The 24,053-nt window shown below is 36.2% G+C and overlaps 1 protein-coding gene across 7 annotated transcripts in view; it reads right to left on the reverse strand.

Moving 5' to 3' along the window:
• The window catches only part of ZNF521 (zinc finger protein 521), a 291,923-nt gene that overhangs the window by 17,097 nt on the left and 250,773 nt on the right, over positions 1–24,053 (reverse strand). For all 7 annotated transcript variants that reach the window (XR_015743185.1, XR_015743184.1, XM_087931185.1 and 4 more), the window contains 2 exons: positions 21,485–21,616; positions 17,521–17,636 (listed from right to left, as the gene is read on the reverse strand). Coding sequence is in view for 5 of the 7 variants with exons in the window: in XM_087931185.1 (XP_087787311.1) it covers positions 17,521–17,636; positions 21,485–21,616 (248 nt within the window). In the remaining 2 variants the exon portion in view is untranslated. The remainder of the gene's footprint in view (positions 1–17,520; positions 17,637–21,484; positions 21,617–24,053) is intronic.

The following is a 24,053-nucleotide window of genomic DNA, read 5'->3' on the forward strand; positions in this document are numbered from 1 at the left end:
GCTATGAGGAATGAATAGTCATCATACTGGAAATGCTAAACAATATTAAGATCCTCTGCATAAAAATGCAGACTCACTTTCAATTAATCTAAGGGTTTGAGACAAATGAGAATAAGAGGTCTAGATAAATTAGATCAAAAGCTACAGCTGGATAAGTGTTATTATGTACCTTTTCCATTACTTATAGTAGATAAAAAAAGTCAAAATACAGAGAAAGCTGTATTGTGTTTGGTACTGAATGTGATATCCTGCCATGCTCCTATTATTTATGCTTCTAAAAATCTGTTAAGACTCAAATTGTACTTTATCGCACAAAAGATAATAATGAAAGTGAGTCAACTATATACTGTATGCACATTGAGCTGAAAGAAAGTTTGCATTATCTTTGAAGACAGAGTACTTTGTAGATGTTTCTTTTTCAAAAAAGATTTAGGGTAGTGAGTTACAATGCTGTTTATATAGCAGAAAATAATTTTATGCTGACCAGATAGAACATCTTCAAATGCATTTTTTAGTGGTGTGAGGAAGCCCGATAGTGAGCATTCTCTGTAGCAATTCTCCTCCTCCAGAATATGTTGTCTCTGAAACTTGGATGGTCCTACCCTCATGACTGTCCAAAAGCAGGTGAAAACATGACTCATCTGGAGGTCATTCAGGCGTTAATTGTACATAGCAACACCATTCTTTATACTTTGAAAATTTTTCAGTTTCTTATTAATTACTCTTTCAATCATTTTATTCTGATTTTGAATGCTGTTTTTAAAAATATTCTCTAAGAGACCTGGAATCCAGTTGGCCTAATGTGGATACATTTTATATATATTTATTAAAAGCCACATTTGTGAAACTATAAAACTTCTATTGTTATCAAAATGTCATAAAATTGCAAATGATTATAGATGCATAATGAGTTATACCAATTGAGACTGATAGCTGAAGTCATAAAGATTTTGAAAGTCTGAATCCCTAAATTAGACTTAAAATCAACAGATTGTAGATAGTTTTGATATATGTAAAAATAGTCCCTATATTTTTTTAAAAACCTATTCATTGGGCTCCATTTTGCTAGTTAAATGCTTCATGTAACTCCTATTGCCCGCCAATTCATAGGACAATGTTCTTGAAACCTCACTTCAAGCTCATCTCACCAAAAGGATGGTTAAAAAAAAAGCTAGCCTCTTCCTCTGATAAAATATTGTATGAAGAACAATTGTAGGGTTTCCATTGTTTCATTTAACTCAGTAATTTGTTTTTTGTTTGCTGATTATACAGGGGTATTTTTTGCTGCTCACTTTAGGTTACTATTCATTATTACTTAAACATCGGATCCCTTTGGATGAAAGTGACTTTACTACTTTTAAAAAGCAGTCAGTTAACTTTCTATGGTATAAAGTTTTATTTAGATGATGGAAGAACAATTGGAAGGCTTTTTATGAAACCTGCAACTCCACGTATATTAGTCATATCATATTCACCCCTGACATCCATATCATAGCCAAAAATGTGGGGCCCACCACTGCCTCTCAGATACCCCAGCAGAGTTGATCCTCTGTAACTCCTCTGTATGGCACTTCCTGTTAAAAAAATATTTCTGTATGCATTATTCCATAATCTGCTCTACTTCTTCCATCTTCTTCTACTCTCTCCCTCCAATTGCCCATACTGCGTTATAGATAGTTCAAGGGCTACGCAGAGCTTGTCTTCTCACTGCTGAGGGTAAAGGTGGGAGGGAAAGACAGACTTGTGCTTTTGGAAGCATTCCCGTGAAGTCTCTTTCGTGTGTGCATGTGCTTGAAGACAGCCCAATGAAATGAAGGAATGGAGATACTAAACAATGCTGCATAAAGTTGCCGACTGTTCGGCTAAGGGCCAGAAAATGAATCCAATTTTTCATTCTGTCATTATAAATATTTCAGTACAAATGGTACTGATTTTCTGCAACTGTGGTTAAGCAGAGGGCCTTCTGAGTGAATATTTAAAAAAAAGTAAAAGAAAACAAAGAAAAAGAGTGAACAACAAGGAGGGGGGATACAGGAGAAGAAATTAATGTTAGCCAACCAATTAATTTCTTCCTTTAAATGTACCAGACGTGGGGAGAAACTGTATTATAATGTAGCTCATGACTCAAAGAAGATAGGAGGAAGAAGGGGGAAAAAAAACATTTACCCTGCTCTTCTTCTGACAGTTTCTCATAAAATATCTGCAGTCCATCTATCTTTTAGTACTCCAGGCTCCTCTGGAGAGCAGAAAATAGTAGTTTAAAGCTCACTTCTGTGCCAGACTGCAGGAGATTGCTTTCCACAGGACCCCTGCTGATGGAAGCCTAGGGGAAGAGGCCTAGGAGTTATTCAATCAGCCCAGGACTCTGGGGCGGCTGGGGGTCCTTTGAGGGCTGATTATAAAGCTGCCCTCCTGTTGCCTGCCTCAGAACAGAATGAAATGAGCAGCCGCGTGCTGAGCAGATCCTGCAAGAAGGAATTTCACCTGTCATGGAGTTTGTCAGAATTTCAGGATTTATTTCAGTGCAAAATTAATAAAATACCTGGTCAGGTTTCAACCTGGCTACTCGGCCATGTCGTCTGAAAGTGATATTTCACCTAAGAAAACCTGTGCATTGCTCAAGTCGCTCTCGCAGTATCTATTTTGGAGGTATGGAACTTTGGCATGATGCTCCTCTCATTAGACAAGATGAGAGGATGAAAAAAAAAACCTCAGCCCAATCTAGTGCTTGCAGTGTGATATAAAGTTTCCTTAGAGCAGATGAAAAGCAAGGCTTGGGGTGGTCATAAAACTTAAAAAGTCTTGGAAGATTTGTATTTTCTTAATCAGATTCGTGGAACAGCAAAGCCGCAAAATGCAAGGCAGATAATTCTGCTCCTTAAAACAAACAAACAAACAAATCCCCCCCCCCACGCCCCCAATGAGTGCTCCAGTGGCACAGAACACTGCCTGAGATTTTTTAAAAGATCCATCAAAGAAAAACAGTTAAGAATAGTAGAGTGTAGCTTATCAGGTAAAATCACCTGCCCTCTCCAGTGGTGCTGATACTTTTTCCAAAATTGTATTATGCACAGGTCTCCTATGATAATATGCTAGGTAGCTGGGAAACAATCAATATGCTGCAGTTTAAGTGCTAGCAAAATGCACTGCTCCCAAATAAAACACCTTCTTTAAGGTAAGCTATTTTGATCCACTGCAACAAACGAAAAACAAAAACCAAAACACCACAGAACGATAAATAGCTAGAGATCATTTTGATAGCAACCATGAAAAATAAAAACAGTCGGAGAACACACACACAAACATACACACAGAGGAAGTCATTTCTGCCACAGTTCACACCACAGTGAACCTCTTCTGACATCACATCTGTTAAAATTATTCACAGGCATTTGAGGTCTAGATATGATTTATGTTTTAAAGATGTGTTATCAACAAATGACAACAACCCACACTGTGAAATCCATAAATAAATCTTGTTCTATTGATGCAAGGTATATAACTATTTCCATCTTATTGTAGTCAAACAACCAGGAACAGCAGCAAGGGGTCATAGTAATAAGAATGCCATCACAAATCTCTGTGGTCCAATTCTGACCCGCCTATGCTTCAATCAAGGCAGTTGTCATATCTCAGGTCTCTTCAGGCAGCCCTTTCACCCTATAAAAATCTTCATATGGGGTCTAGTCTAGATACAACTCTGTTTACTTATAATTTTTGTACATGTGACTCCCCTGCCTTGGGAAACATGGAGGCAATTAATTCTCTGCCTCTGAGTGGTTTGCTTCAGTTGCAGGAGCAAATAAACACAAGGAAAGAAGAAATACTTGCCTGTGCAAATTAGGCAATGGGTGGGTAAATATGCTTCCATTTGCTGCACTTCAGGCAAATGCTGGCTAAATGCTTATATAACGCATGTGTGCATGCATGAACACATATCCTCAGCATACTAGTAAAAGATATATATATATCTCCATTTACTGATGTATTTTTGGCATAAAAAACCTCCAAACAAAGCAAATTAGAGACTTTCTAAGTCAGAGAATCAGTTTGAAACAGGCATAAAAGCTCATTGGTACAATTGGCCCGTAATAAATCTTTCTTCCAGCCCCTTTCCATTTAGACAACAATTTAACATTGATACAGATCATCAAGCCACTTCTGCCAAGTAGAAGTAGTTTGACAGTTTTAACACCAAGAGATCTCACCGTAAAGAGAATCGGCAACGGCATGCAAGTGAAGGCACAGATGGTGGGAGGGAAGGCAGGGTGCTCTCAGCAGGCTACAGTAGAGATGCATTAACTCCACAGAGGGATAAGGACTTCCCACCAGTATAGTCATGAATTATAACTGAGCATGGGAGTGAGTTCTTATTGTCTCTGGCACAGCAAATATTCAGACCCATTTTCCTGCACCATCACCTTTCACCTTGGCAAATTCAAAACAAAGCAAAATGTACTCTTAATAGTATTTCACTATATGGTACAATGTATACTTATAGAGAAGGGGGAAAGAAACAAAAGACAGAGACCTTCTCTGTAACATAAATGCACTTATTGCCCATCTGACGATCTGTTGTTGAGAAGAAAATTAGCTCCCAATAAGAGAGATTAAGTTTCTTCTAAGCAGTAGGCTGAAATCTTAGGTGAAAATAGTAACTTGTAACACTACCTATATTGTTGGTCTCTGCCCACAGATTATGCTGGGGATCTATTTTGCCGAATGCTTTAGAGCAGGGATGGGCAAAGTGGCTTTCCTTATATAGCTGAATTATATTGCAAGAGAATGATGGAACTTGTAGTTCAGAAATATTTAGGACTGAGAGAAAATGACTGCCCAAAGCCATCAAACTATCTTCCACTTCTGGTTATGACAAGAACTCATGTTTTCCTCTTTTAGGCTCTCAGTATGTATAAATAGGCATTGGTTAATATATAAGCCCTGCTGAACCATTCATTTCCCATAGCATGAAGACAGGTAATAATTCTATTAAAAAAAAAATCCAATCTAAAATTGTAATCCATGCAGAATGAATTAAGTCCGCAACCTTCTTTCTATATAGTGAAGTCTGGAATATTTCCCAGTGAACTCAAGGAGTTTGCTTTTGAACAGACATGTATAAGATAATATGGGTAAAGGTGGTATTTATCAGAAAAGAGCAACAGAAAAGATCAAGCATAAAACATGCAAAGGGAGGCCCTTCAGTCATATCATTTGCACTCCCCAATCACTCCAAGCAGGGCTTGGAATGCAGCAAAGTAGCAAAAACCAACAAAGGTTCTACAGTAGAAAGAGCTTATATGTACATGCCTCTAATAATTCTGGAGAGAACACTGTATCTGAGTTATTTAGAAATATATGTAAAAAAGATTTAATTCTAAAATATAAAAGTCTATTCTAAGAATATAGCCAGGCTCAGCCTTTTTCTTCACAATGTTTATAGTTTCTTCCTGAACCAAGCACTCTCCAGATCAGCTGGCTGAGGAATTCTGGGAGTCCACAAGTCTTAAAGTTGCCAAGGTTGGAGACCCCTGCTCCAGATATATTAGATGACAATTCCTATTATCCCCAGTGTCCCTGCTGATCAGAGACTACTGTAGTTTGATAGATACATTTGATGCTGTACTTTGATAGATACATTTGAAAGACACCAGGCTGTTTTGGCACATGCTATTCATATAATATATAATAATAATGTCTTAATGTCCTTTAAAAATTCCAGAATCATAAAGTCCCTGGATGAAGATTTAAGTCCAATTCTCTGTTCACTGCAAGAATCAATGTGAAGTGTCACATAAGGTGGCAGAGGACAACCTTATTTTCACTTGCATCTATGGTGTGCAGGGGAATCCACTACCTCTTGGAAACTGGTTCTGCTGTTGAACTGCTTTTCCAGTTCAGGAGTTATTTTTTTCCTAGCTCTCTGTCAGATTCTGTCTTCCTGTAACTCTATTTACATTTTAAAAACAATCCTGTGCCTCTCCTCTCAAGGGAAAGGAGTCTTTTGCCAAATTGTCTTGCCCTCAGCAAAGTCATCAATGGCAAAGATTTATTGTTTTAGGCAGTTTAAGAATTTACCCACTTTTAAAAGAGGGCGTTTATCCTGTCTTTCGCTTTCGTTTAAAGCTTCAGTGTTCCTGTTCTAAATGACAGCACCGCAAGCACTGCTTTTAAGCATGATTCATCTTGCCTACCACATCCCAGGTTTTTACACCGAGCACCACTCTCTCATGAACAATGGAATCTTGCTCTGCCGGGCAGAGACTGTTACTAGCTGTAGACTTGCCACCAAGTATTACAATAAAGGCTACAAATGGGAATGCCACTTATACATAGGTTCTATTCTGGAAATGCCTTGCTCTAACAAATGCTTGTAAACTAAAGTAATATACCCTTTTTGTCCAAATGTGTAACATCTCTTCTATGAAAACTGCAGCCCAAATTGCCCTCACCCTCATTTCAGGAATGGGGTGAATCTTAATGATATTTCTATTTCTGTTGCTCCACTTTTGTTTCATCCATTGTGATTTCATAAAGTGCTTGATAATAAAAACATACTTCTAAGGAGTCTGATGTCACCCATTCATGAAGAAAGCCTCTCTAAATTGAGAGAATTTTGCCCAATACAGTTATAAATACCCCTTTATAAACACTCCTTTTGGAGAACAAAATGCTTGAAAGTGGTATCACTCACGTTTTTGGTAAGGAAGAGAGATAACCCTCACTTCATTATACTTGCTATCCTTTATCTTTTATTTATTTTATTGTGCTTGTGAATTGCCCACAGTCATTGTGAGCTGGCATATAAGTTTAATAAATTATTATTACTATTATGATTCATTATACAATCAGCCAGATGTTCAGACTGGATTTGGCACTTTTGTCCACCCTTCAGGTCAAGGCAGATATGGATGTTTGACTACAGGTATCATTGCAGAATTTAAGTTGTTCCAAGTAAAGCTGCCTTTTGCAATTGGCTGATTGTGAATTTGTCAATACTGATCATGTTCAAGTGGCGCTCCAATTATTTTGGGATTGCACCAACCACACTTATTACTGTTATTTATTATTGTTGATAGGGGCACAATGGTTCAACATTAAAGGCACTGAGCTTGTTAGCTGGAAAGCTGAGAGCCTGGGTTTGAGACCCAAGTGCAGCGTAACGGGTGAGCTCCTGTTGTTTACCCCAGCTCCTGCGAACCTTGTAGTTCAAAATCTTGCAAATGCCAGTAGATAAATAGATAACACTTTGGTAGGAATATAACAGCATTCATGTGCCTTGACAAATAGTCATGCTGACCAGGAGACCATGGAAGTGTCCTCAGACAATGATGGCCTCTTAGAATTGGACATGACTGCACAGGCGAAACATTTACCTTTACCTTATTTTTATTGATAGCAATAGAACATTTTATTATTTTTATTTTACTTTCTTTTTCCCTTTAATATATTATCACATATAATTGTAATATTAGATTACAATTATAATATTAATCCATTAGGTGGTTCTTTGTAGATTTTAGTCCTAGAACAGTTGTAGACTTTTGTGTTACCAATTCAACCATTTACATAAGTTTGCATGTTTTGGAAGATTCATGATCCTAAAGTTTTAGATGCTATCTTATGCTTGTCTTGAACTGAAATAAATCTTTAAATTTGAAGTGGCACAGAATAAACAAGCATTTCTCTATTAAGTCTAGGTCTCTTATTTTATAGTCTGGAAATTACTTTATTTCAAATAACGTACCTGCTAGCTAAGTGATTTCCTCTATTTAATTGCACAACAAATAAGAATGTATAGTTTATGATTGGCCTATTTTAGCAGTTTTGAATGTTAGTACTGAGGAGACTTTTATAATGGGATATCTTGATGCCATACCCGATTAAGGCTTTCGGCAGCTGAAAGGATGTAACTTTCCATACATACTGTTTCTATGATTAAATAAAATAAAATCTTCACTTCCACCATTGTGGGTCTCCATTTCAAATCTATTTAAAGAAAATTGTGTCTTTGTAAATTAACAGTATGCTATCCTTAATAATCTGAGGAAGAATAATTCAGAGAAGTCATCTTTCCAATTTCTCTGACAATTATTTTGGAAAAGAATTTTGAAGAGCCATTAGTATAGGGTAAAATCTTCTTTCAGTTTTTTTGAACTTCATCCTCTCTAGCAGGTTAGATTTCAATTTCTATAATTTCAAGTCAAAAGATGGACTAGAGTTCCTTTCCTAATAATATAATTAAGATAATGCAAATAGTGAAAAACACTGAATGTGGCCAGGAATGTTCTCAGTCTCATGGAAAGTTCAAGATTCTTTGGGCTACTGATCAACACATTGTTATAATTGCTTCTAAATGTCAGAAAAATACAAAACAATCTTACATTAAAGTGCTTCCATCATTAGGGTTATCCATGAAGGAGTTAGAAATGGATTAGGAGGGAGAGAGAAGGAAATAATCCAGAGCACTTCTGGCTCTTAAAAATAGCAGTAATTTATTTTCAACTCTGGATCAGATGAAAGAAAATGTAGGGACAAATTCTAGCTGCAAGAGAATGGAGCAGCTAACAAGTTTTGAATGGAGCTTATGCCATTCACCAGTAGAGATATATTGGCAAGAACAGCAAAGATGATTTTAGAAAATGTATCTGGCCTATGAAAGTTTAATTCTGGCCCAGCTTTAATACTTCATTTGCCACATATATTTAGATTTGTATACTGAAGAATATATATACAACATTATTTGGTTCAAAATACAGCTCAAAACCATCCAGTTAAGAAAATAATCACTGTTTTGTGGGATTAGGTTTCTGTCCCAAGTATTGTATTGTATTGTATTGTATTCTATTCCCAACTATGAATTAATTAGAAAGCAAAGAAGTTGATAATGCTAGGTATAAATTATGGTTTGCAGACAGTACATAGTTAACCACTATATCTAACAGAACCTGTTATTACTAAGTTGAGGAATACAGTTTGAGTAGCACTGATTGTATGAATTTTGTGGATTTAAATCTTTCCTTCTGAACATTCCACTGAATGTTTGCCATAATGCAAACAATTTCCACTTTCTGGAACTCTTTTTTTAGTTTTAGAAAACCTATAAACCATTATAAAATGTAAACATTGCTGTAATGACTGTCTCATATTTCCTCTCAATATTATGCAAAAAGTTAATTCATTTCAGCCATAATGGAAAACATTTTCCTCCCTTGAAAAGTAGGCCAAAAATATAATAGCATAAACAAAAGTTTCCCTTTACTATTCTGTGCAGTGAGTTTTACAAAAGCACACATGCATATTCACACAAATCTAAGTGACTGCTATCTGTGCAATTACTTATTGCATATTATCCAGATTACAAAGTGACATGTGATGCTGAATTTTTTCAAAGTATAGTGAAATTAAATGACATAACATCTAAACAATATTTAGAGCCTTTGAAGAAAAGAAGAGTTACTTTATACATGATTACAACTGTCCCTGTAGGGAGAAAAATATTTCAATTGTCTACGTTGACATAGCTAAGCTATTTAATCATTTTACATACTTCTTGGTACTATAAGAATGTAGCTGTGACAAGTCTGATGTAGTGTATTTTACAAAGAGCTATAAATATTCATGGACTAATGAACCACCTACCCACTGGGAGTGATTACATTTGAATAGGCCAATCAAAGATAGGTTGAGTTCACACACTCTAGACCAGGAAATTTCTTTTTCAGGAAAGAATTACTTATGAAAGACTAATATATCTGTAAAATCCTTCAATCCCCAGGGGAGAAAAGTAGCAGTAGAAGGAATCTGAAGCATTCTTTTCTTAAGCATTAAAATTTTAAAATATGATTCAAAAAGAAAAAAAAAGTACAAAGAAGAAATATTTTTCCCCAAGTATTTCTTTCATACCAAACTATATGTTAACTATTGGGGGAAAATGGAAACGGACTGCCAGGAAAATAGCACATCACTTATAAGTCTGTCCCCAGTAGAGGCAGCACCAAACCATCCTTGGCTAAACTTGAAAAAATTAAACAAGTTTGGATGTGGTTGATCCTGGACAGGGGACCACCAAAAATATTGCAGGCCTGTGGAAAGGGAAACATTCATCATGGAAGGAGACAGTAACAAATACTTTCTCTAACATTGCCAATTAAACAATATAGAACTGTCCAGATTGTCGCCAGGAACTGAGTGAGACATAGAATAAACTTCACCCCCCCCTTTTTTTTTCTGTTTCTAAATTCAGTTTTTATACCCCAGTAAATTAAGAGATTTTGAACAGATTAATAATCTGCAAATCTCACTATTTTACTATTTTTAATCTCTTGCATCACAAATGGAAGAAATCACTTTGATATGAACTCACACAACCATATTTTAAAGCTGAAGAAAGCAATCTGACGTTCCTGTTTCCATAATCCAGGGGTGTCCAATTCAAGGCCCCTGGGCTGGATCCGGCCCGCAATGTGGTTGGATCCAGCTTGTGGGGCTGTCCAGGTCTACCCATGTCACTTTGGCCCGGTCTACTTGTGTCGCTTTGGCTCGGTCTACCCAATGCAGAGAGGAAAGAGCAGGTCAGTGAAGCTTCGGCCCAGTCTACCTGGTGCGAAGAGGAAAGATCAGACCAATGTAGCTTTGGCCCGGTCTACCCAATTAGGCCAGCGTGGTTTTGGCCCAGTCTACTCAATGCGAAGAGGAAACATGCTATCAGTTAGCGGAATGGCATCAAGTTGGCCACGCCCATCTAGTTGGCCATGCCTACCCAGTTAACCACACCCCTGGCTCCCCGAGGCCAACCATAGCCGTGATGCGGCCGTCAATGAAATTGAGTTTGACACCCCTACCATAATCCTTTACTGTTACTTGTCCCTTAATGTCAGCTGACATTAGTGTCAGTTTTAATCTAAAACATCTCAAGGACACAAGGTCATTGGCCTCTGAATTAACAGCAGGGATGTTCTACATGTAAACTCCAACTTGATTATTTATTTGTATAGCAACTAGGCCAGAATTTAATCAACCTTGTGACTTCTGAAAAAATAAGGCTATTTATTATGTGAAACTATTTCACTTCAGCTGATTGAGATTAATTGGAATTCATATAAGCTTTCTTTTAAATAAAAACAAGTCAAAAGATTGGGTTGACCTAATGTGCAGTTGCAGCTGAATTTCAGGGACTAAAAAACAATGACAGTTCTTTTTTCATACATCCCATGGATCAAGAATTGTCAACTTTAATTCTTAATTTTACTTAAAGAAACACTCTTGGCCTTTTTCCCTTAAGAATAGATTCTTCACATTTAATCTGCTTCAATTGAAAGTTCCCAGTCTTTAGGTTATTTATCAATAATTGCTAAGGCAATACTGCGGTCAGTACTCTTGATTTCAACTCCGTTATAATCTCTTTTGTTAAGAACAGACTACAAGCTTTTGTCAGTCTTAAAATTAAATGCAAACAACTAACAATCTAATGAGTGGCAGCTCAATAGCAATAGTATTGTAAATGGCAGCACACTTGAAATGTCACTCCAATTGTTTAGCTTTTTGACTAACCCAGAACAGATCTTAGATTTTAGATTAAAATTGCATAAAAATGCAATACATCAATAAAACAGACATGACAAGTACTTTTGGTTGACTTATTGTACTAAGCTATAGTTAGCTAGCAATCTCTAGTTGAATAAACCACAATTTCTTTGGATCATACACTGAGATTTTAAAAGAATTTTTAAACATTAGGCTCAAACAAAGCAAACTACACTATAAATGTCTTAGTGTAGTGTGTGAACCCAACCTCTGTCTTCTATAATATGGATTATGAACAATTTTTCTTCTTGTTGGCCTGTTTTATTTTCAAATAAAATTTTCACTGAAAATTGTGAACTAAGTATTTGAAAAAACTAAACAGCTGGGTTTTTGTCTATGTGTGTGTGTGTGCTCCTGGATACTTTCAAAACAGAAATTTCTGTAAAAGTCTTATTATTAGCATAAAATCAGAGTTCAAAGAATCTTTTTAATCTCATGCAGCTCTAGGCCTAACTTACATTAATAATGGTAAGGGATAATGGAAATTGCAGTTCAATAATATATGGAGGCCAAATATTGCTTACCTCTAATTTCTCCTAAATCAACCTGTTGGATTTTACTTGTAAATCTGGCCTTTACATGACCTTTTGTTGCACTGTATCACTTTACTGAACAGTTTTAAATTCTCATTCTCTTCATTTTCTAATTTTGGAAAAGTAATTATATCTTTTCTTTACCATAAACAGAGGTGGTATTCAGCAGGTTCTGACCAGTTCTGGAGAACCGATAGCGGAAATTTTGAGTAGTTGGGAGAACTGCAAATACCACCTCTAACTGGAGATTTTACAGTATCCTTCCCCTGCCATGCCTGCCAAGCCCCACCCACAGAACCAGAAGTAAAAAAATGTGAATCCCACCACTGACCATAAAGGATAAACAGCTGTATTCCCCATTCTTTCAGAAGTTTTATTCAGTATCAGGAAAGTGCTAAATTTATTCCCAACAGATGGGAAAACACACAAATTTACACTTTCATTTAAGCCAAAGCAGTTGAAATTGTACAGAATTTTCTTTTATACTGTGCAGTCTTTTTTGTCATGTTTTTTGTTTCGTTCCTTTCTCCCAAAAATGCACAATGCATATCACAAGCCAGGGTTCCGAACATGCAGCTACAATTTTGAATTTTTAAAGTGCCTTTCAGATGCCCTTGCTAGAATAATTAATTATCAATAGTAACCACGTGCTGCATTACCATCACCAAAATTTGATTGCAATTATTCCACAATGGTTATCATCTAAACTATTTTCATAGCTCTTTTATCTAATCCCAGTTTGCAATGCTAACCTATATTGGTTTATTAGGCCTTCACAGGAATTCTATAGTCAGCTCAGTTCAGTGGTTCCCTAAAACACAGATAAAACTGTACCTATCAGTGAGTGAAGCGATATATACAAAACATTTTGAACTCTAGACCATCTGTTGAGAATAAATTTAGAGAGGGGAGAAAAAAAAACCCTGAGAAACTATAAACAAACTGCCCCTGCTAAACCTGTGCTAAAACTCCTTTCATTTAAAAGCCACTATTGCACTGAATTCTTTTCCAAGGACAATGGCTGTTTGGAGGGACACATTAATGAACAAAAAACATTATCAGCCATTTTTATAGCACAATCTAGTGCCAGTTTCCAATACACATTTTTCCACTGCAAGAAAAGTGGGTGGAATTAAGATTATATGTATTTTAACATTCACATTTATAGTACAAGCGCATGCCACAAGGACCTATAGAATCAACTGCAGGTGAAATGGGAAGCCACATTGCTAATTTTGTTGAAGCTGGGTTTTCTTGGCTAGATTAGTTCAAAAGCTATAGAAAATAATTCTTTGAATAGATATCATTTCATCAATAGTATTCAGTTTTGGTGTATTTTATTATTTTTTATTACAGTAAACGTGATACAATAACAATTTTAGATGCTTAGATTCATCAATCTATTGGTATGCCATCATGATTTGTAAACTATTTAAATTTCAACATGTTACCTCATTTGGTACATTCATCTTATTTTTTAAAAATGCTGCAATATCTATTTCTAGCTTGTTGAAGCTAAAAACCAGTTCAATAATTTTAGATATGCAATTTTCTTAATTTTCAGTAGGTGAAATAGAAATCTTTTTTCTTAGCAAATCCATAGTTGTTGCTATGTAGTAACAACTTACTTTTTTTTTAAAAAAAAATCCTATCTTCACATAATAATATTTAGAAGTTCTACCTTTCCATTTCTCTCTAGTATTCCACTGAAAGTAGAATGTGGGTTTACAACAAAATAGCACTGACTCAACATTATTACTTTTAATGAAGGACAAAGCTTTTTTCTAGATTCAAGAAAAGAACTGCCAAATAAGATGAAATCCTGATAAGAAGAATTCTATGGGAATTTATATGAGACTAATAGAACTACTGGATAACATAATAATTAAGACAGTATTTTTAAGCCTTTCCCAACTTTTTATAATAAAATATTTAGCTAGCAAAACCATTACTACAGTTTAGTTCTACACCTCTAGAAAATTTTTGATCCAACTAACTTATACATGAAATACTTTTAGTTGGATATGTGAATGCACCACACTTGTATTTACCATCAAATGAATATAATTGATATGGTAAGAAGCTGGAACAAAGTGATCTTATGTATACCAGAACAGAACAAATCTGTAGATGATGAAAGTAGTCACAGTTAGTCATTGTGTCAAGCCAAAATTGAGGATAGGGCTTATACCAATAAAATCACAACTCTTGGTTTATAGTACTGGTGCATATTGTACCTCCTTCCTACTACTGAGAACAAAGGCTAACTGAGGAAAAAAAATCAGTTTATCCTATTAAATTCTATATAATTTGTCCCTGTGATGACCCTTCAATACTTCTGTAGCAGTTCAGGCCCCAAATTTGGTTCTTTTTCTCTTTTCCTTCGTCCTATGCCATATTGTGCAGGGTTAGTCAGGAACATTAGCTGGTGCCACCATGTCCTCCTGGAGCAGAGGTGGCAATCCACCCATTTTAAAACAAGCATTTTAAATATTTCTCATACAAGTCTCTCCTGTACTTTCCAAATTCCTGCCACCCTCTTATGGTTACAACTAATCAGTTACATCTAAATGTTACAATTTATATCTAAATTACACAGAAGAACTATACAAGAAGGAGCTTAACATCACTGATAACCATTATGGGGTAGTCACTGACCTTGAGCCAGATATCATGGAATGTGAAGTCAAATGGGCCTTAGGAAGTCTGAACAACAATAAAGGTAGTGGAGAAGACAGTGTTCCAGCTGAGCTATTCAAAATCTTAAAAGACGATGCAGTAAAAATGCTATACTCAAGTTGTCAGCAAATTTGAAAAACCCAACAGTGATTGAAAAAGGTCAGTTTACATTCCGGTTCCAAAGAAGGGCAATTCCAAAGAATGTTCAAACTACTGCACCATTGCACTCATTTCACATGCTAGCAAAGTTATGCTCAAAATTCTACAAGCTAGGCTCCAGCAGTATGTGGACCAAGAACTACAGGCAGGATTTCAAAGAGGTAGAGGAACTAGAGATCAAATTGCCAACATACACTGGATCATGGAGAAAGCTAGGGAGTTCCAGAAAAACATTTACTTCTGCTTCATTGACTATGCCAAAGCCTTTGATTATTTTCTCTTGAGAAACCTATATGTGGGTTAAAACGCAACAGTGAGAATTGGACACAGAACCACTGATTGGTTCAAAATTAAGAAAGGAGTACAGCAAGGCTATATACTGCTGCCCTGCATATTTAACTTATATGCAGAGCACATCATGAGAAAGGTGGGACTAGATGAATCACAAGTTGGAATTAAGATTGCTGGGAGAAATATCAACAACCTCGGATATGCAGATGATACCACTCTAATGGAAGAAATTGAAGAGGAACTAAAGAGCCTCTTGATGCGGGTGAAGGAGCAGACTGCAAAAGTTGGCTTGAAACTCAACATTAAGAAAACTAAGATTATGGCATCCAGCCTTCTCAATTCCTAGCAAATAGATGGAGAAGAAATGGAGACAATGACAGGTTATATTTCCTTGGGCTCCAAAATTACCACAGATGGGGATTGCAGCCAAGAAATTAAAAGATGCTTGCTCCTGGGCAGGAACACTATGGCAAATCTAGGCAGCATACTAAAAAGCAGAGACATCACCCCGACAACAAAAGTGCATATAGTCAAGGCTATGGTTTTCCCAGTTGCAATGTATGGTTGTGAAAGTTGGACCATAAGGAAGGCTGAGCGCCAAATAATTGAGGCCTTTGAACTATGGTGCTGGAGAAGGCTCCTGCGAATTCCTTGGACTGCAAGGCAGTCAAACCAGTCAATCCTAGAGGAGATCAACCCTGACTGCTCTTTAGAAGTCCAGATCCTGAAGACGAAACTCAAATACTTTGGCCACCTAATGAGAAGGAAGGACTCACTGGAGAAGAGTCTAATGCTGGGAACAATTGAGACAAAAAGAAGGGGACGACAGAGAATGTGGTGGCCTGGATGGAGTCACAGAAGCAGTTGGCATGAGCTTAAATGGACTCCGAGGGATGGCAGAGGAAAGGAAGACCTGGAGGACATTGTCCATAGGATTGTGATGGGTTGACTAACAACAACAAATGTTACACAATAGCAACTGCTTGTAGGATGTGGAATTATTTGTGGGGGGTGAGCAATCACAGATTCTATCTGCTACTACAAAGAATATATTAGCTTTCAAAGTACTGGGTTCAGGACTCTTAGAAATTCATAGAATGAAATTCAGAATGGTGCTTGTTTCAAGTGATTTCTTGGATGGAATCTAAGATATTAGCAACTGCTATCCAGGGACCACTTCGTTCTACCAAAAAATGTCAGTGGGAGAAATCAACAGTATTTTAAATGACAACATAATCACACAGCTATTTTGTTGTCCAAAAATATTTTTTTTTAAAAAAAATATGGTAGGTATCTGGTGAAACAGTTAAATCTTGTGAGACCCTGATGTCCTGATTCTTGTGTAACCTCATGAGATTGTGGCATTCTTGTCTGCAATTCTCCAGATGTTGCTATTTTGGGATTCACAAACACTATCCATGTCTCCTGCAGATAGTTTGGCACCTATGGATGTAGCACTGATAATTCTTTTTCTATGAAACAGTAAGGCTTTTTTGTTTTTGATTTACAACTGTTATTTTAAATTTGATACATACAGAGCAGTTGCTTCTTTATGAGGCTAAAAATCTATAGCTTTCTAACTATCCTTATTGGAGAAGGGAAATGGAATGTCCAGATTTTCCAAATCCACACTATAGGATGGTTGTAGAAAATGTTCCATGCACAAACCATTTGAGGCATAGAACAGCTGGCTTTGGGGAGTCTGTGCCCAAACCAAAACATACATATTTCAGATCATATTGTCTGTCTGTGTTATGAAAAATCCAAGATAAGGACTTTTGTCAGTGATAGCACGTGCAAACTTCCGTCCTGGCAGTAGTTTTGTGGGAGGAAAGGGAAGCTGAAAACAAGATGCCAGACCACGCAGGGGACATGCAAAAGCACTCCAGGATCATTATGAGTATTGTTCAAACTGAAACCCTATAAGAACCAAAAATGTTTCAGGTTTTGAACAGCAGCTGATCAGACAGAGTTTGGTAGAACTTCCAAAATCCAATGATTTATTTGGGGTTAAAAACACAAAAAGTATTTTCCAATTTATATACCTCCTTTACATGCTTTAAAGTTCTCAGAAACAACTGAAGAGGTACAGTTTGTGATCTGACTACATATATTTTTTTCTTCTGATCCATCTTTCTTCACCCCTATTCTCAGGAAGCATCGTAGAACTTCACGGAAACCAATAGATTGGAGCAATTTGGCTAATAATTAGTATCTAATGAATAATATATTTTATGCCCCACTCTATACAAACAGAGGAAAAGCAAAATACCTGCAATTCTGTTTGAAAGAAGAACTTCTGTGGGCATTGTGTGCAGTCGTAGATCTTGTCTTCTTGCCCATGGGCTGAAAAAATATGTTGCTGCAATTTGTTGGCTTGAACAAATACTGGAAACATTAAAAAGAAGAATGTGAATTTTTTGTTATACATTGAGAGATTTTTTTCAGTGAACATTTCCTCATTACTCACAGCAATTGCAAAGGGTACAATTATCAAAGAACCCTGTAATTTCTGATTATACTGTTGCTATAATAGGCACCAGCCATGATTATTCAGCTCGACATTCAAGTCTTAATTTTCTTTTCTATTCTTTGTAAAGAGCCATGCTTATATGTCTGGTAAAAACATAATCAAATAACACTTAAATCACAAACATTTAGAATTGTACCTTTCCCATTTTACCACGACAATTTAAAATTAAATCATACCCCACTAAAATTCAACATTAAAAATCTTGCTACTGAAAAATTTGGAAGTAATAGATTCTAAAGCCTGCTTTGTGCATTTGTAGTTGATTCTATCCTGTATTGAAATGTGTTAATGTATTGAACCAATTCTGTAGAGAAATGTATTAATGTTAAAAATTATATCCCACAGCTATATTGGGGCAATATCTGTAAATGTGAATCAGAACTACAGGTAAATTCTCTTTGGATACTTTAAGATCAACACTGAGTACACACTGAATGCAAAGGTTTCAATAATATAAACATGTTCAATTTTAATGACTACAAACAAGGCCCTAAGACTGTGTAACAGTTTACCTAGGAGACATAGTATTAATAATTAAATTGTATATGCCAGAGGCAGTGTTTGGGTTGGCAGAACTGACTTCTGATGGATGCCTGGTGCACTGTGACCTAAAAAAAGTTTGCATATACAATATTAATTTGTATAGGCAGAGTAAGGATTTATTAAAGATGCTGGCATTTAACTTTGACTCCATTCCTAATCATTAAAGTAATTCTAATTGAATGCCAACAAAAAAAGAAAGAAAGAATTAGAACAGGGTTCTTATGATTCATACATTTTAATCACATTTTTCATGTTAAAAAGTATTGGATTCCATTTTCCATATAAAATTTATATTGGTGATTCTCAGTTCTTGTTAATATTCTGCACATTGTATAAATTTAATAGCATATTACTCCTAAAACATCATTGTCTATCATTAATGTGCTGTATCTATTTACCCCACCAGCAAAAAAAGAAGAAGAAAGAAATTGTTATTTTCAACATACATATTGGAATAAGAGTTTCAATACTTTGAACACATTTTATAAAGCCTGTAGCTGAAATGTTGTTCTTGATGTTATTTGGGAAATCTATTTGTGGAAAGAAACAGAAATAGGGTTGTTTTTCTAACGTTTTATTACACAGCCAAAACTTACACTTTAGAATCACAAATGGTATTAAAAGTTGCCTACAACACACTTTAGATAAAAATATAGCATATAAAATCAACATTAATGACTTTTGTCTACATGTAGAAAATGTGGAAAACAAAACAAAAACTCTACTGTGGGAATTACCAAACCAGCATGGTTGACAGGCACAATGTTGAAAACAAAACTAGCTTCAAACCTTATTAGAGCAACCTGTGTGCTCACAAGTAACTAAATGTTATAATACAGAGGAAAAATGTTTAACTCGTAAGTAGGAGGCAATAATTAGAAATAACAGCAAGGCTTGCCTCTGTTTTATTGGGAAAAGTGCTGCCAAAGAACAAGAAATAACATTTTGGGGGTTTTCTTCTCAATGTAGAAATAACACTCCTGTGAATGGCATCCTATTGATGATATACAGCTGTGCAGGCTGCTGACTTTACTCTTTTAGAAAACAGATCCTGCATCGGGACACTGTATTTAAATTGTAAAGTTCAATGGCATTACTGCTATTAGAAAAAAATGTTTTTATGCTGCCCTTACATTATTAGATTTCCAATTATAGTTTTAGGTTATGTTTCATCCAAAAAATCTTTGTGTTTCACACTGTGCAAGAGACCTGCTCTTAAAGGAAGTGGATCTGTAAAAAGCTGACAGATGGGGTTTTTTTCCCACTAGAATGATATGTGATTTGAATGAGTCCCTATTCTGGTAGCACTGACTATTGTAGGGAGGAGCTGTGGCATGGGATTAGTTTGGTTGCAGAAGGAAAAGTTAGTGGACGATTTGCCGTTGGGTAGACTGAAAATAATCTGAAAGTAAGGCAATTTGGAGGATGCAGTAATCTAGATCGAAAGGGTAATATGTACTCAGTTATGATTTACTGAATAAAGCCACAAATGCATGCTTATCACTGGGTAACAGCAGCATGCATTATATAGTGCTTAAGCAAGAAAGATTTATTTTCATATATTTCAATAGAGTGACTCAGCTGCAAGTCATTATGCTGACTACTCATAATGAATCAACATGCAAGCTGTACAGGCCCAGATAGCCCTGTGTTGTTTGTGTTGCATTTAGATGTATTTGATCAACATTCTTTAGTCTGGTGTAGGAATCCACATACAGTACGTCAAGAGTACCCTATTTGGCTTAAGCCTGGAAGTCTATGATACTGGTACAATGATCATTTAACTGACAATCAATAGGATTGTGTTTTAGAGCATGATGTCAAATCTTTTGGCTTGTCTGGGCTGCATTGAGTGAAGAGAATTGTCTTGGGCCGCATATAAAAATATAACATAGTTAATGTTTACTATCTTGGAGGCAAGAATTACTAGCTGTCCAGAGCTGCATGTGGCCTGTGGGTCACAGGTTGGACACACCTGTCTTAGAGTATTGCGCTGAACTGATACCACTAGTGATAGTAAATGACAGGATAAGAGCCCACTTGTACATAGCAGATGTATTCTCCTTCATTCCTAACTTCTGCAAAAATAGTCACACATTTATTTCAATAACAACCATTACGAGTTGTAGTGAGGAAACATCAGTGCCATGCATACCCCAACTATAGTCATACTCAAAACATGTGTAGACTATTTTTATGTACAGTATGTATATATTTATTTATATCCTGCCTTTATTATTTTGAAAAATAACTTATCTAATTTTCCTTTCTCCTCCTATGTTCCTCACAATAACAAACTTGTGAGATGAGTTGGCTGAGAGTTATACTGGGCCAAGGTCACCCAGTTTTCATGACTCAGGTGGACTAGAACTCATGCTTTCCTAGTTTCTTGCCTAGTTACACTAGACCAGTGGTCCCCAATCTTTCTGGCTCCACGGACCAGCAGAAGCAATGGTGTGGGTGTGGGAAAGGGGATGGTTTCATGCATGCAATCTAGTTCCCATGCATTTGGGGGTTGGGGACCTCTGCAAACTTGTTTGTTTTTTTCACCTGAGAATATCAAATTATTTTCACATATACTGTATCATATACTGCTTTAAAAACTCTTATTTTAAAAACAGACATTAAAGTACGTACTGACTCTAAGAAAAAACCAGTAATAAGGTACAAAGTTACTAAGATTTGGGCAAGAAAAGGTAAAGTAAGACTTTTTTCAATTAACAGTCTCCTGCTGATCTCACTGTTAATATGAAAAACTAACCATTTATTTTCTCCATATTTTCAATAAGTAATAAATTGTCTTGGCAGTTTATCAGTTTTTCAAGGGTGGTTGTGATCCAGAAACGTAACAGTCTCTGTAACTTTACCAAGCCAGCCAAATATGTGACATGCAGGAATGCAGTTATGGAGGCAAATTAGCAGAAATACTCCTCTACTCTCACCCAACGTTTTGAATAAGCAGAAGAATCTGTTACATAGCAAGAGGATCCCATCTCCAAATCCCATCCTACCAATCAGATAAAAACATATTTTGTGAGAGAAATGTTGAAAAGATAGAATCCTAATGTCAATAGTGTGGCATAAATGTTATCGCTGAGGAATATACATGAGTCAATTAAAGTCAAGTTGCACAATGAATGAGTCCTATCAGAGTACTCACCTGTAAAACAGACTGGACACTTGAAGGTTCCTCCCATTCCTTCAAAACTGTGCTCTATTAGATGGCACTGCAGTTTGGCAGGAGAATCAAATGTCTGGTTGCACAACTTGCATTCATGATTTAGTCCTTCATCTGATGGGGTGAAATTGGAGAAAATGTATTTTTATTGGTTACACTTGCCCTCTAAAGTTTTGTCAAAAATACAGGACACTTAGCAAGAGAATAAAGCAATGACAAATGATAAATATCACATACTAAACAACTTTCCATGAAGTACCCTACAGCAACCCCTTCTTTCCCCAAATCTGCTGTTATTAAAACATTTGCTTGCTACCAACAATTAGAAGGGGACATACAGTAAATGCAACTAGATTTAATAACATAAATGTAGTTGAACACAACTGATAAAACAAAAGTGTGCATATGCAGCCCATTTTAATTAATTAATTAGCTAAGTAGACCTAAATAATTAGATAATTATCTAGGTGCCCTTGATTTGGTTGTTTTTCTCCAGCAGAGTCTACAGTAGAATAAGGGTAGATATTAAGGTTTTCTTTTGGCAGCAATCATTCTATTATAAACAGGTTAGGTGAATAAAAATTGCCACATTTTGGATGCTACAACATGAAGAGAACTCATATATGTTTACTATCTGTATACAACTATAACATTCATGTTTATTTGTTTGTTTGTACTTTCAAGTTGTCCTGAACAAAGCATTATTCTTCAACAATTTCTGAATCAGATCTAACACCTGCTTACTTAAAGAATGCATTAAAAAAATCTGGGACCCATTACTCCTGTGGAATTAAAATTAAAATTGTTCAGACCAATTTATTTGCAATGTTGTGGGTGTGTTGCTGTCCCCATGGTGATGGGATTGTGATTTTTGATGCGCTCTGTCAGCTTCCCACAAGCAAAGTCAACAGGGAAGCAGGGAGGAAGTCAGAAGTCATTCCTTTCTCACTGCTTTTGTGCCCACCCTTGGCTGTTCTATATATCAGTTTAGGTAAATAAACACTGACTTATTATTGAAGTTCATTTGCCACCACAATTATTTTATTTATGTATGATACATACTCTTCTTAAAGGATCACAGGACCATCTAGCATTGGGTTAAAAATATATATATGGTCAGCCTAAAATTTAATGTTCATTCTGGTCACATCAGATTGTATTACCTATGCCTCAAAGGAAGACCCAATGAGAAAGCAACCAGTTGTTTAGTTTTTGTTAAACTACAAAACTACTGTGCAGAAAGTTCATCTAAAGCAACAAGCAAGTGTCCAGGTATCTTTCCTTTCCTACCTTATTTTTGTATTGTATTGTATTGACAGGATGTTACACTTTCAACCATGTAACTTCTTGTCAGCTGCACAGACCATGATTATAGTGCATGTGAAATAATTCGGGGTTTCTATTTTTATTTAGATACTACCACAAACATATCATGCTAATGTTTACTTTCAATAAATAGTAAGGTTTCTGTATTTTAAAAATTGCATGGTACAATAGATTTTTATCCTGAACATGAAAGTCTGCATTATCTTTGAACTGGTTTTCTCCTCCCCTTATTAGTAACCATCTTACTGAGAGTCTCAGGCGTCTTTTCATCCCCCCCCCCACCCCAGCTAGAGGCATTCCAAGTACTACCAAATTGATCCTAAAGCCTCCCCCACTCTCAGCTGCAGGCCCTTGGTGCCCTTTCCCCCTCCCTGTTCATCCTGGGTCTAGCATTAGTCTTTCTTCTCAGCAATGTTGCAAGATCCTTTTCTTCCACTATGGGAACAGTGATTGGTGGTCCTACTTAGAAACAGTTGCTAGCTAAAATGCAGCTCCCAGCTCTTTTGTACAGGGTTCAAATTCCCTCAGCCTATCTTAGAAAAGGTCCTCCTCTGTGTCACTATTGTGTTATATCTATAGTTCGGTTTTACAGGTAACATTCATTAGCCAGTTAATAATAGAAACACATGCACACTCACAAAATGACTACCCCCTAGTACATCACTCTAGTATATTTCAAGTTATCTTATTATACTAAATTGTCCCATCATATAAGTAAAGTAACCCAGCCTTCCATGACAGACTTCCAAGAAACGATGAAAAGATAGGAGGTAACAATAAAATTAAGTATGGCCTTCAGTTTATGATTTTATTATATGTTGCCCAGTGTTATTTCATGTGAAATTGGTAATTGTATAAATTTGACAAACAAATAAACTATCTAATCCCATTACTGAGCTGTTCTCCCAAACTATGACAAACTCACACCAAGACAAGTTATTAGATCTCTGATGTTTTGGCTCACAATGACTGGAATTTATCCTTAATACAAAGAGGCATAATTAGTGTAAATTTACTGCTGTCTGGTGTACCCGTTCCCTTATTCCTAACAACAATATCAGAGATGGTTTAGCTAAAAGAACTACACAGCTACATATGTGCAAAAACCCTGCTGATGTTTAATATTTTGAGCCAGTGAGAGCCATTATATTAGCAGTCAAAGAACAGATTTGTGTCTTTGATCAGAAATTGTAACTTTCTGCAGAAAGGAAGACTACTGCTAAGT

Source organism: Pseudonaja textilis, chromosome 3, assembly GCF_049901715.1.
Source record: "Pseudonaja textilis isolate UNSWEBS1 chromosome 3, rPseTex1.2, whole genome shotgun sequence".
Classification (NCBI taxonomy): Eukaryota; Metazoa; Chordata; class Lepidosauria; order Squamata; family Elapidae; genus Pseudonaja; species Pseudonaja textilis.